The 12,983-nt window shown below is 43.4% G+C and overlaps 1 protein-coding gene across 4 annotated transcripts in view; it reads left to right on the plus strand.

Moving 5' to 3' along the window:
- esr2b (estrogen receptor 2b) overlaps nt 1–12,983 on the plus strand; it is a 43,902-nt gene that overhangs the window by 6,398 nt on the left and 24,521 nt on the right. For all 4 annotated transcript variants that reach the window (XM_072677322.1, XM_072677325.1, XM_072677324.1 and 1 more), the window contains exons 2-3: nt 10,184–10,606; nt 12,721–12,917. In XM_072677322.1, coding sequence (XP_072533423.1) covers nt 10,239–10,606; nt 12,721–12,917 — 565 coding nt within the window. In that variant the 5' untranslated portion in view covers nt 10,184–10,238. The remainder of the gene's footprint in view (nt 1–10,183; nt 10,607–12,720; nt 12,918–12,983) is intronic.

The following is a 12,983-nucleotide window of genomic DNA, read 5'->3' on the forward strand; positions in this document are numbered from 1 at the left end:
GAAGAAAGAAAGTAGGTGAGATCTTGTGAGCTAGTCTGAAGAACAGAGCTCGGAGAACGTAGAGCTTCAGTGTAAAATTACCAAAGCAGACCTCAGACCCCAAACGTGACGGAGCTGATTGAGTAGAATTGAGTTAAAGGGGCAGTGTGTAAATGTGATTTGCTTTAATGTGTAAACAAGCAGAATTGCTTTTAAACAGGCAAACGAATCCTTATTAGGACGGAAAGCAGGAGTTTTGTGTGTGTGTGTGTGTGTGTGTGTGTGTGTGTGTGTGTGTGTGTGTGTGTGTGCTGTCCTTGGCCTTTTGTTCCCCGTGTCTGGCTCTCAGCACTATGAGGTGACAGTGTGGTTTGAAGGCTGTTAATCACGCCGCTTTTAATAAATGCAAAGCTGCACCAGTCGGAGCTGCGGGTCAGGCCTGAACCTGAGAGAAGGTCTGTCTGGAGAACGTTGACTGCACTGTAAAGATCCATTTAGTTTCATTTAAAGAGAAGAAACAGAGCCCAGCAGTCCAGGCACAACAAGCACAAGTGCCGTGCAAAACCTCCCCTGATTACAGTGAAAATGAAGCGAGTAAAAGATGACCTGATCTCCAAAAGTCTTGAAGTTAAAGATTAAACCAATCCTGAAAAGGCCTTAAAGCAAAGGTTTGGGCACCCTGCATGGTCAGCATCCCTCCCAGTACAACCAGAACTACTCCCATACAACCAAAACTCCTCCCAGTACAACCAAATCACCTCCCAGTACAACCAAATCACCTCCCAGTACAACCAAACTCCTCCCAGTACAACCAAAACTCCTGGTACAATGAAACCATCCCAAACCCCCTCTGTTTCTCAGGTCTTTTGGGGTGCTCAAACTTTTGCACAGTACGCTAATACACCAGCCTCCCTCAAAATACTTCACATTTAACTTTCTGCCTTTTGAAGATCAGTTCATTTTCCACTCACTGAACTTCTCACAGTAACAGATATTTAGAGCATGGGTGCCCAAACTTCTGCATGTCACTATAGATCAGGTTTCAGTTAGCGATATATCCACCAATCAGCCATAACATTAGGACCACCTGCCTAATATTAAGTAGTTCCCCCAGTAGTGCCGCCACATCTGACCATTTGAGACATGAACTCCTCAAGACCTCTGAAGGTGTCCTGTGGTATCTGGCACCAAGACATCAGCAGCAGATCCTGTAAGGTCTGTAAGTTGTGAAGTGGACCTTGTTGCTGGTTCACCGGTTGTACAAACGTATTGGGACACCTGCTCATTCATTGTTCTTCTGAAGTCTTAGGTTCCTGCTTTGATGTCTCTACTGTTGGATCATCACCATCCCACCTCATTATCCTCAACTCCCCAACTTATCCACAGCTCAATGCTGGGGGGCTTTATACCCCTCTAGCCCACGCCTGGTCTTGGACATAGTGCCAATAGGTTTCTATTCTATTGGCATTAAAAGGGGTGTCCACAAACATTTGGACATGTAGTGCATTTTGGTGGATTTTGGTATCTAATCTTAGTTTTGATGGTGGGAAAAAAAACGGACAGAATTCTGTGAAGCGGATGTGTTGCCTAGGCTTATTACGCAGGCTTTCGCAGTACCATTCAGTGAGTGAGACTGTGTGTGTGTGTGTGTGTGTGTGTGTGTGTGTGTGTGCACTCCACTCTATGGGAACACTGTGTCTCTGATAGCGTCTCATTAACAGAGTTGGCAATGAGCCCCTTCACCTTTAGCTCCACTCCCTTTGCTATGGCGACGCTCCAGATCATGCACACACTCAGCGGCTGACCAAAGACCAACGGTGCATCGAGAACAGGCCGTAACCTCTGCTTAATATCGCCTGTCCGGCCCCAGAGGCCAGTTTCTCTGTGCTGAGTGGCAAAGCCTTTAGGGCCGGGTGTTGGAAGCAGCTTCACAATAGGAAGTATTAAAATATCTTACCACACTTTAATCCGTCAACCAAACTTTGTTTTCACTCAGAAGTACATTGAAGGTGACCCCTATTTTCAATGCAGCTGAGCATTTACAGTAAACAGGGATTGAGAGAATAAATATTAAGATCGGATGATATACACAAATGAAGACTGAATTAGTAAGAAAGAATAATAAAATACATTAAAAACAAAGAGAAGTGACTGCTGGGCAGAAATTAGTATGGCAGTTCATTCGGTATACTGTTTAAAATTCGCCCTACAGTCTGCGTTTCTTACATACTGGGTGGTGGAGTCCCTCAGGGTTCTATTTTAGGGCCTATAAAACTGATGTGAATATACCAGAGGCCAGATTATATACCTTTTAAAATTCCTTCTAATGAATTTAGCAATTCTTTAGTCAATTTAAAGTCAGTTTCTAAATAATATATGAATAAATGAAAATACCATGATATACTGGGAAGAAATACTGCACTACACATTTTTGGTCATACTGCCCGGCCCTAATATAAATCTATTATCCAAAATTAAATAATTAAAACCAGAGTTAGAAGATAAAACTTTAAACAATCAAAACTTTTGCAAAACTTTTAAATCAACAGTTAAAGTGTAAAACTTCTAGAGGTGTAGCGGCCCATGTATTCGTACCGTACCATAACAGTACGGGATCATGGGTTAGTGCACAGGGAACACACAGCAGGTGTATTAGGGCTATTAGGGTAAATACAGTCATTTCACAAGCGTACATGCCACCCAGAATCCTTAAGCTGTCAGCCATTGGATTTGCATGGTATTGTGGGAACTGTAGTGGTTTAGGAGTGTAGCTTTGGTAGTTTGTCTTGCTCCTCTTTCTTCTCTCTCTCACTCTCTCTCTCTCGCCCTGTTGATGTTTCGTGTAGAGAGAGAGACTCAGGTGCTGTATTTCAGCGAAAATCTGACTTCGACACTTGAGGACGTATTGGACACGCTGACGATCACACTGTACTGCTTAATTATCAAACCACCGGCTGTATTAACTACCCTGAGGCTGAGCCTGTATATACAGCTCTAGATGGGATACACTGTAACTGGCAGAACTGTCTGTCCAAGCTGAATGAAAAGAACCCGGTTAGTCTGTACCCAGACTAAGCTGTGAGGTCCAGTCCGTGACCTTTGTGTACCATTAAGGATCAGTATAACTGATGATCTCATACCTATAGGAGTGAATAAGGCCTGGCTGTGGTTAAGCTGGACAGGCGTGTAGATCTGGAGGATGTGGAGTTGCAGCACAGAGAAAGAAGCTTTTAAGGCTTTTAGAAGGTCTCTCGATGATTTATTTTCTACCTTTCAGAAAAGTTTAGTTAATGGACGACGATCTGAGAATTATTTGATTTCATCAAATTTTGGCAATCAAACGGTAAAGAGATTAGTTAATTAGCTAATTAATTCTGATTGGATTTATGGAGAAGGGAGAATGTTGAGCAATGTCAGCAGGTCTGACTATAACAGCCTAATTGAAAGAAGAGAGCCGGAAGGTAACGCAGACACAGACACTTCAATATATATCGCTGTTTACTTACATCCCTTGTAAAGGTATTGTGATCATGGGTGATCAAATTTTTGCATGCACTTGAGAATTGTGGGCTGTGACGCATGGTGTTTTTCATGAGGATATCTGATATCTGATGCCTAAAGATAAACACTTATTAAGTGTAAGATTTGGACTAAATCCAACTGTATCAGAGTTTTCTAGGGCTCAACAAACCCTTTATCAAATATTGGCTTGAAGTAACATCCAAATCACAACATCTCACAGATACTGAGAAAATTATAAATTATATTTTATATAACAGCTGTCATGATTGTTGATAGCTGATATGATTCTGATATTATGGTGTAATCTATGTGAGTGTGAGGATTGATGTCTAAGGTTCGATTTTTATCCTGGAAGCATGCATCCAAGCCAAGAACCATGTAGGAACCAATATTTTAGGCCTGGGCATTGGTGTGATGAGAGCTTGTTGGGTTTGTTGAAGATCCTGGAGCTCTTACCAAGACTAGACTGTATTAAACCCTGCGCAGCTCATGTCTCCAAAATTACACGGACCTGATGGTAGTGACCTTAAGAAGACTTTGACCATAAATTACATCATAGGCTTTACGTCACACAGCTGCCGACTGAACAGGTGTGATACTTTGCTTTTGGAGATCTCACAGGAGACGTGGGTTCAGTCTCACCTCACAGGATGTTCTTTTAGGCTTTCGCTTCAATATTTCTTACGATACGCTGCATGTTCAATCGTTGTAGATACCAGCGCACCCAGTATATCTTCTGCAGTGGTGCTGAGGTTACTTAACCCTTTAAAATCTGAACCATCAAATAAATGCCAGGAAATTCTACTTTTTAAAAACGAGTGTGGTTTTAGGTCACCCTCGTCTTTAATTTGGCTGTGAAGGTGTTGTTTATCCACTGATTTAGAGACCGGAACAGCAACTGCACTCCAAACCTAACCATCTATGGCTTCTTCTCTGATGTAAAGGAGCCAACACACGATTTAACTCGTCATACAGACCCGAAAGTCTGATGTCCGAAATCTGACACTGCGGTCTGAGGATGTCCTAATGCGTGTCCTTCTTGCTTTTGGATTTGGATGAAACAAATCAATTAGGGATGTTCCGATCCGGTCAAGGCATTTTATTATTATTTCATCCGATCTATTTTAAAATCCACTTCCCATCCTTAGGTTTGCTGCAGCAGAGAGCCATCTGCTGTTCTCTAGGCGCCATTAATAGTCATGATCCTCAGCTGCTGCAGGCGAACCTCTGATTTTTTGAAAGCTACTCTAGGCAGAGTTCATGTGTGACGTTATCTGAGTGAGTAAAACTAAACCCAGCTTTATTTGAACTGATAAGAGCTGCGACGTTACCAGTTAGCAGCCAAAACTAAAGTTGCTTCTAATGCTAACTCTCCATTCTACCATAAATAGTGAAATCTTCAGGAAGAGGAAGACTTAGCTCAGAGCCTCAGAGCCAGAGAGATGCAGCAACAGCCGACGTCTCCCAGAGCAGCAGGTAAAGAGTGAGTTAGTTAATCTGTCAGAAGTGGGGGATCTGCCCAGTGGTTCCATCCCATTCTCTCCATTTGGAAAGATCTGACATTCCCCCAATCCCGTACTCTGGAATTCAGCCTGATTAAGAACCAGACCATGGTGGAAATGCTCTGTTCTACCAGCGAGAGAACCACTCTCCTTTCTCTGGTTCTGAACCAGCTCTGAACGGCGCAGTCAGAACCGAGGAGGAGACTAATGCTAATGCTAAAGCTAATGCACCAACGCTAAGTGAGTTGTAGAGGAGATGCATGGTCAGGTGGGTCAGTCAGACTGGACTGTAAGTTTAAAACACTCGTTTAAAAAGTTGCTCCAAACAAAGTAGATCAGATTAGAATTTAGTCTGATTTTAGAGCTGTACTATTTGTAGAAACACAAAGATCAGATTCAGTTGGATTGTGGGTAAAAAACCTGGATCTAATCAGTAAATGAGAAAATGAGAGTCAGAACAGCCGTAAAAACAGTCTGTAAAAGGGACTTTATCGTAACTAGCCGTTGTTACCGGGTTACATGTTCCTCAGCTGAGGTGCGTCTGCTGTTGCACATCCCGCTCTATTAGCAGTGCCTTTCCGCCGGCAGCGTCCAGTGCGTTTGGACTGTCACCTGTCAGCCTATTACCACACCCTTCAGCCTTAGTTTGAGGTGTGCTTGAGCACGGGCCATCCAGTCTCTGGGCTGGGTGCTGCAGCGACATGTCCAGTTACTTTCACTTCACTTTCTCAGCGTCTTCTCAGCACCACTGTCTCTCACCCTCATGCCATCCTCACACCTGGCTGTAGAGGCCACTTATTTCCTCTCTTTCTAGGACTTTCTGAAAGGCTGGAGCATTTCTGATGCTTCTACAGCCTCACCGCAGCTGGCAGCCCCTGAAATGAAGCGGGTGGCCGATGGAAAGAATGAGTATAATTACTTGCAGCATGAGACTGATTACTGCAGCCTTGCTGTACTTTACTGACCGCAGTCATTAGCTTTACGCTGCTCTGGACCATTGGAACTACATGTGGGGTGAATAAATGTTTTTGACGACAAGCAGAACAACCTTTGATACACCGAAGTCGGGCTGCTTTTGGTTGAACCCATGAGGAACACTCGCACTCACACTCGCACTCGCACTCACAAATGTGCATGAACACTTGTGTACAGACAGTCAGCCTGACCTTATGTTAGTGTGATTGGGTTTCTCCTCACTCCCCCAGCGCCCTCCTGCTTCCTCCCAACTCTGTTACTTTCTGCCTCTAACTCATCTGTTCGAGCTGAACGGGATAGTCTAGCGAAATGATCAGAATTTTAGCCTAATCATAGCTTATTAGCCCAAACCTGTTCGGTGTCTTGGGTTTGTGTAGACGATGCTAGTGTAGGCTAGCTAACAAGTAAGCAAAAAGTATGTACGTCTGTTAGCGTGGTGCTAACATCAAAACATGTGGAGGTGTTGAGTAATCTCTAAATGACCGGCTAATGTGGTTTCTGACATTGTGTGGACTGATGAACATGGTAGCTATAAACAGTAGCAGCAGCTTCACTGTAGCCTTTGTACTTTTGTCCAAAACGTGGCACAGATTTAGACCTTTAGTTCGCACTAGGCTAAAACTCCACAGGTGAACAAGAACAGGGTAAAGAAGATCGAGAAGATTTAATGGGGATCGAGATCCCCATTAAAACGAGACCAGTTAATTGCTCACATTAAGACGTTGCAGGTTTTTCTGAAGTGCTCTGTTTAAATATGCAAATGAGGCCTAATCTAATGAAATACAAGAACAGAGCAGAAATCTGAACAGTGGATCACTGCAGGTTCTCTTAGTTCACTTTTTATTTTTAATCACCAGTTTATTAAGCCATAAATTTAAAACTAATTTAAAAACCGATGCTTTGGTCCCGAGTGGCGCCAGCGGACCAAGGCGGTGACATTATGATCGCTGGTTCAGATCCGGTCATACTGCTAGCCATCGGAGGCTAGCATGAGAGGCTTGACTACACACGCGTCGGAGGGGGCGTGTGTTGGTCCGCCCTCACTAGTGTGGGAAGGAAATTCTACTGAACGTAGAACGTTCTGGCTGAGTTTTATCAAATTTCATATATTTTCATGATCAGTTTCTGATACAAAGGAAATCTGAAGCAAAAAAGCTTAAAATCTCCAAATACAGATTCACCTGCATATCTGAAATTTATACTGACCCTTCCAACCCCGAGTTTAACCAGTAAGCATAACTGAGCCATCCTCAATGTGTCTGACTTTGTTGATCATTTTTATTTGACTTTAGTTTCACTTGTTTCAGATTCGTGACCTTTTCCTTGCAGAGCTCAGCGCCGTGTTAATGATCTGCTGCGTCTCAGTGGGAGAGCGATGGGGAATTAAAAGATAGCAATAAAGTTGATTGTGGAATAAAAGCCATTTATTAAAGAGAAAGGTGGTTTCAGACTCATGAGAACACAAACACTGGGATCATTTCCCAGTAAAAAATATCTTACCTGACCCCCCCCCTGCTCACGTTAGCGCCTCTGTGTTTGCGTGGAAACCAGAATATGGTCAAACTTGCAGGCTGACAATCTCCTCGTGAGGAAGCTCATCTGTTCTTCTCTCCACCGAGCTCTTGCTTTAAGCTCTTGCTGATCTCAGTCCTAAACGCCGCTCGCGTGCTGGAGAAACGCCACTCTGCAGCACTGAGCAGTAAATTGCTACTTGCTGAAGTTCATGTGTTCTTATTAACAGAAACTAGGTGTTTCCATCATTGGAGCAACTCTGGAAATCAGCTGTAGGAGCCTGTGAGACAACTCAACTCCACCTTCAGGACACAGTGGCCTAAGGCATGGAAAATGCTGAGCTGGACGATGAGATGTGCTTTAAAACCTTCAGTGCTGATTTCCTGCACAGCTGGCATATAACACCACTAACGGCCAGAGGTTCTCCACGTCCGTTTAGATGAAACCAATGTTTCAAACCATGTTTCGGCCTCCCTTTCCTGGATGAACTCTGCGCAGGAAAGCATCTCACCTGTATTGCAGAAGAACTGTTAAAAGCCATAATCCCATGATTATGATAATGATTTTCATGATATACTTGATCTTACTTTTTTGGTTGATTGATTGATTGATTGATATCAAGGGTATTAAAAAGAGCTGATCCTGCTTTTGTTGGAGAAACTGTTTCTTCTGTTCAGGGAAGAAGGCTTTCTACTAGATTTTGAAGGATCACTGCTGTGCGGAATTGAGAAGTACTAAAGTTCTGGATGGATTATGTTATGCAATTCCTACTGTTCGAAGCTCCAGTGCAAAACTAAGGAAGCAAACATGTCTTGGCTGATGTACTAGGATGGGAAATGGGTCGTTTTCTCGCCAGGCTTTCACTGGTGTGACGACAGTGGGGACTGAAGTGTGTAGCTCCAGCTGTAGCTCATGGTTATGTAAAGGCAGATCTGTTGGGTTTGGTGCTGTTTTCAGGAGGAGTCTGGTCGGAGTTCAGTCTGTTCTCTTTGCCTAGGCCTCCAGTGTGTTGACTCTGGCTATGCAGAGGATCGACAGTCTGTGTGTCTGTCTCTATTGACACTGTTACGCAAATCACACTGCGAGACCTTTGCCACAGAAAGAGACTTTCTTTCAGTTTTGGTGCCGTTATCTTTTCATCTCTAGCAGAAGGAGCTTTTCCGTCTGTGCGGCTGCGAGTTCATAGTGTGAGTAGATTTACAGTGATGGTCTGATACGCATTCATCCCAGTGAGGCACTAAACATGTCTGCGTTCTGGACACTGCAGTCCATATTTATCACATGTGAGGCGTGAAGGATTAGTTTAGCAAAGTTTAGATGTACACACATTCCCCCGTACATGCCAAAACATCCAGCACTTTTCTCAAACCTGTCATGAAACAATATTTATAAAAACACACGAAAGTACAAATTGAGATCGGGCTACTGTGTGGCTCCATGTTTATAGTGTTTACGCCAGGTGTGAAAACCGGGGGACTGTTCTGCTGATAAGACTTTCATACAGCGAATGAGAAACACACACAATGAAGCCTATTACAGATTACTGAGCACCTCCAACAGTCTGGGAAGAGTGTGTGAGGATTTCGGCCTGTAGTTGTGGCTGAGTGATTTGGGATTTTTATTTTATTTTTATGAACTATCGCTTTAATCTTCAGGAAGACACGCCGAACAGGAGGAATAGGTTTTGTGGGCCTGGACTTGAAACTGGATACACATTACACACAGCTTGCGTGCAGTTGGAGCTGTCAGCGTGGAGGTATAAATCTGTGTGGGCCAGTTATGCTGTCTAGTTTAGTGGGACAGCTCTTAGAGAGCAGAGTAACCTCGTACAGAAAGTGTTTCTGAGGATAAGCCGACCCAGGCTCGGTTTCACTGAGGAAACTCAGACGAGCTCGGACACATGACAGAACTTTTACTGAGAAGAATTTTCTTGCCTATTGACGAGATGATGCCTGTGTGTCCTTACTGAAGACTGTAGCTAGGATATGAAAGGATCTCTAGCGTAGCGTTGAAGCCTGAGGTGTCTGTTGTCTTTATTTCTCTTTTCTAAAAACATGTCTAAAACTGATTTTATAGATTTTTGTAAATATATAAATATCATTTATTTCTACTTTTATTTTACTCCATTTTCTACTTAATTTGTCAATGTGATCTCCCGCTATCACTAGCAATGCCCCCAACACTGCCACTGATGCAGCACCGCTAGTTAGCCAGCGTGGCTCCCCAGTTCTGATACAACAGCTAACAGACATCTGTGCTGACCAACATCACACTAGTACTATAATAAACTATAATGCTGCCATTAACCCACCCCTGAGAGAGCAAGGCCAACTGTGCTCTCTCTGACTCCGGCTGCTGATGGATGCATTACAGTTTATTAAAAATGGAAGAGGAGATTCACTCGAAACATATCTGATCAATAATGAATGAAGCTGAATTTCTGATTTAGGAGGGCTGGGCTGGAAGTTATTTAGTTAATATTTTGTTTATAAATTGTTTCTAAAATATCAATCAGGTATTAATAACAGTCCACCTGTGTGTCCATGAGGGGTATGCAAAGCATAATTTGTATTTACTGCAGTGGAGTGAATGTGAATTACACTTTCTGACTGTAGGGGGAGCCCGGGAGCGAATAATACTCGTTCTAATTCCTACAATTTTATTTCTTTTCCTTCTGTTTTTTGCTCAATTAGAATTCTGGACGTTAGCAGACCTGTGATGGTTGGTGCCTGATTTCCGTTCCCCACCATGAGCTCTTCTCCAGGGCCTGCTGCTGACCCTGCACCCCCCAGACTTCAGCTAACCAAAGCACCCGAAAGGGACGACCCTACTGCGCTCTTTCCTAGCTTCTTCCCTTCCTCCCTGGCTGTGGAGCAAGGGGCTGTTTGCATCCCATCTCCGTTTGCTGACACTGAGTTTGGACCTAGCTCGTTGAACCTCGGACCCCCCGTCGCGGAGAGCCCTGCGCTGGGACCTCCCCTCAGCCCCTCGCTCTTCTGGCCCTCACACAGGACACACACCATCGCTCTACACTGTCCCCCGCAGCTGGTGTACGGAGAACCACATGCACACGCCACCTGGGTGGAGACCAAGCCATACACATCGAGCCGCAACAGGTGAGCACACACTGCTTTCTCCACAGCTTTAATACGGTAGATTCTGAAGAGCTTATCCAGAAGAGCTTATCTGCTTCAGTGAACAGAAAATGTCCTAATCAGACGCTTGAGTTGTGTGTTTTTGATTTGAAACCAAATCCATAAACAGAAAGAATAAAAATGAAAGAATAAAAGTGGGCTAATTTTTTAGGACCTGGATAAAGCTCAATCCTGCACATTGCAAAATGGATATAGCCATTTTATTAACTATCCAAAGCCACCAGTGAAGCTACATGTGTCATCTGGGTTTTATAAGGAATCTTGATGATGGTACAATTATGTCACATTTTAAAAAAGGTATGTGGGGATTATGAAAAAAATATTTAAATTAATATATTTTTTATATTTATTTCTAATTTTACCCCATTTGGAAGGTCAGTTACCCAGTCCCCATAGTGATTGGGGGAGGTCCTGTGTTACTGCTGAGGCAGCATTGCTAGATTGCCAGCACTCTCTGAGGAAAGTCACATTGATCAGTTCTTGATTATAGATAAGACACCAATAGCTATTGGCAGGTAAACTCTTTCCTGGGCCAACTCACATCAAATAAGCTTTATTAACTTAACCATCACAGTGCCAAAGAATTTCTGTTTATTGCACATCAGTCTGAGTAGTCAGTACACACACACACACACACACACACACACACACCAGTAACCTCACATATTTAAGTCAGCATACTTAAATAGTGTCTTTTTTTTTATTACTTTTATTAAGTTTGAAGTTCAGCAGTGCTGGTGAGCCTTTCCTCAATGTTAGAAGTTAAACCTCTACCAAAGGGGGAAAAGGCAGTAGTGTGAAGACAGAAAGGATCTGCTCATGATTCAAAATATACAAGCTCATCTGTTAAGCATGGTGGAGGTTGTGTCATGGCTTCAGTTTACATGGCTGCTCCTGGAGAGTCTACAATGGCCAGTTTACAGAGAACTGCATGCAGGGTAATTGGGAGAGCCTTATTTACGTATTAAGCCGAAGAGCAGATGTTCTTGCCTGTATTTAGTGTAAAATACTCATCCTTACATTCAAAATCACTTCATGGTTTACCTCACTGACCTTGTAGTCCCACACACACCGGTGTGTTCACTTAGATCTTCTGAGGTAGACCCTCTAATCTGTAATTATCTCAAATAAATTTTCTACAGTTGGAGCCAGATCTTTCAGTGCCGCTGCCCACAAACTGTGGAATTTAATACCTCAGTATCTCCCAGCTTGCACAAGTCTTCCTCCTTCACATCTCAACTTCAGACACTTCTGCTCAATCAGTGCTTCTCTACATACGCCCTAAAAACACACCCACTGAGAAAAAAGAGCCTGAAAAGGCATCACAGAATAAAACAACATGCAGGAGTTTGATGAGGTCAGTGGATCGCCAGCGTGATATAGTAATTGCAAGCAAAGGATTACGCAATCAAATATTAAATCAGCCTTATGCGAGAAATGGTAGTTCTTGCTCCTGGGCTCCCTCTACAGTCAGGAAGTGGAATTGTCACTTTAAGCCACCACTATAGGACATGCTTTACACCTGCATTTCAGGACAAGCTGAGAGATACAGACTGATGCAGATATGGGCTCTGGAAGGTGGCAGAGTGATATTATAGGATCTTACACAGACATGACTATGCAGGAGTTACGTAGTGCAGTTAGCTTGCCAAGACCAGAGCAACAACGATAGCGGTGCTATTCTCCCCGTTACAGTGAGAGGGGCATCAACATGAATCTGATTTTTTTAGGGTAAAATGTTACGTAGTGCTGCTGTAAGTGTTGTTTACTTTAAGTGATGCTATGAAATAACAACATTTTGGGAGGAGGAAAATGCCCGAAGCCCCTCCTCCCAATATCCTATAAATTCCATCTCTACCTTGTTCACGTGTCAACAACAAGTCTTTGCAACTCTCCACCACGTCACTGAATGCAATCAAATCCTCACAGCAATACTCCTCCAAGATCTAGTAGAAACAGTTACTCCAACAACAGCAGAAAAAACTCTTTTTAATACCCTTGACTTCAGAAGAACAATGAATGAGCAGGTGTCCCAATACTTTTGTCCCTGTGTATATTTTTCTCTCTCTCTGCAGTTCTTTAGCATCTCATTTGAAGCTGTTTGGGAAGAAGCTGGAGGACAGTGAAAACGGCCTGAACTCCTCTTCCTCGGACGCTATGGCTAAAGCGGACCTGCATTTCTGCGTGGTGTGTAGTGACTATGCCTCAGGCTATCACTATGGTGTGTGGTCATGCGAGGGCTGCAAGGCGTTCTTCAAGAGGAGCATTCAAGGTAACACACATCACCCTCCAGTCTGTTCAGGTGAATTATTGAATACTCAGTGAGTGTCTACCTGTA

Source organism: Salminus brasiliensis, chromosome 4, assembly GCF_030463535.1.
Source record: "Salminus brasiliensis chromosome 4, fSalBra1.hap2, whole genome shotgun sequence".
Lineage (NCBI taxonomy): Eukaryota > Metazoa > Chordata > Actinopteri > Characiformes > Bryconidae > Salminus > Salminus brasiliensis.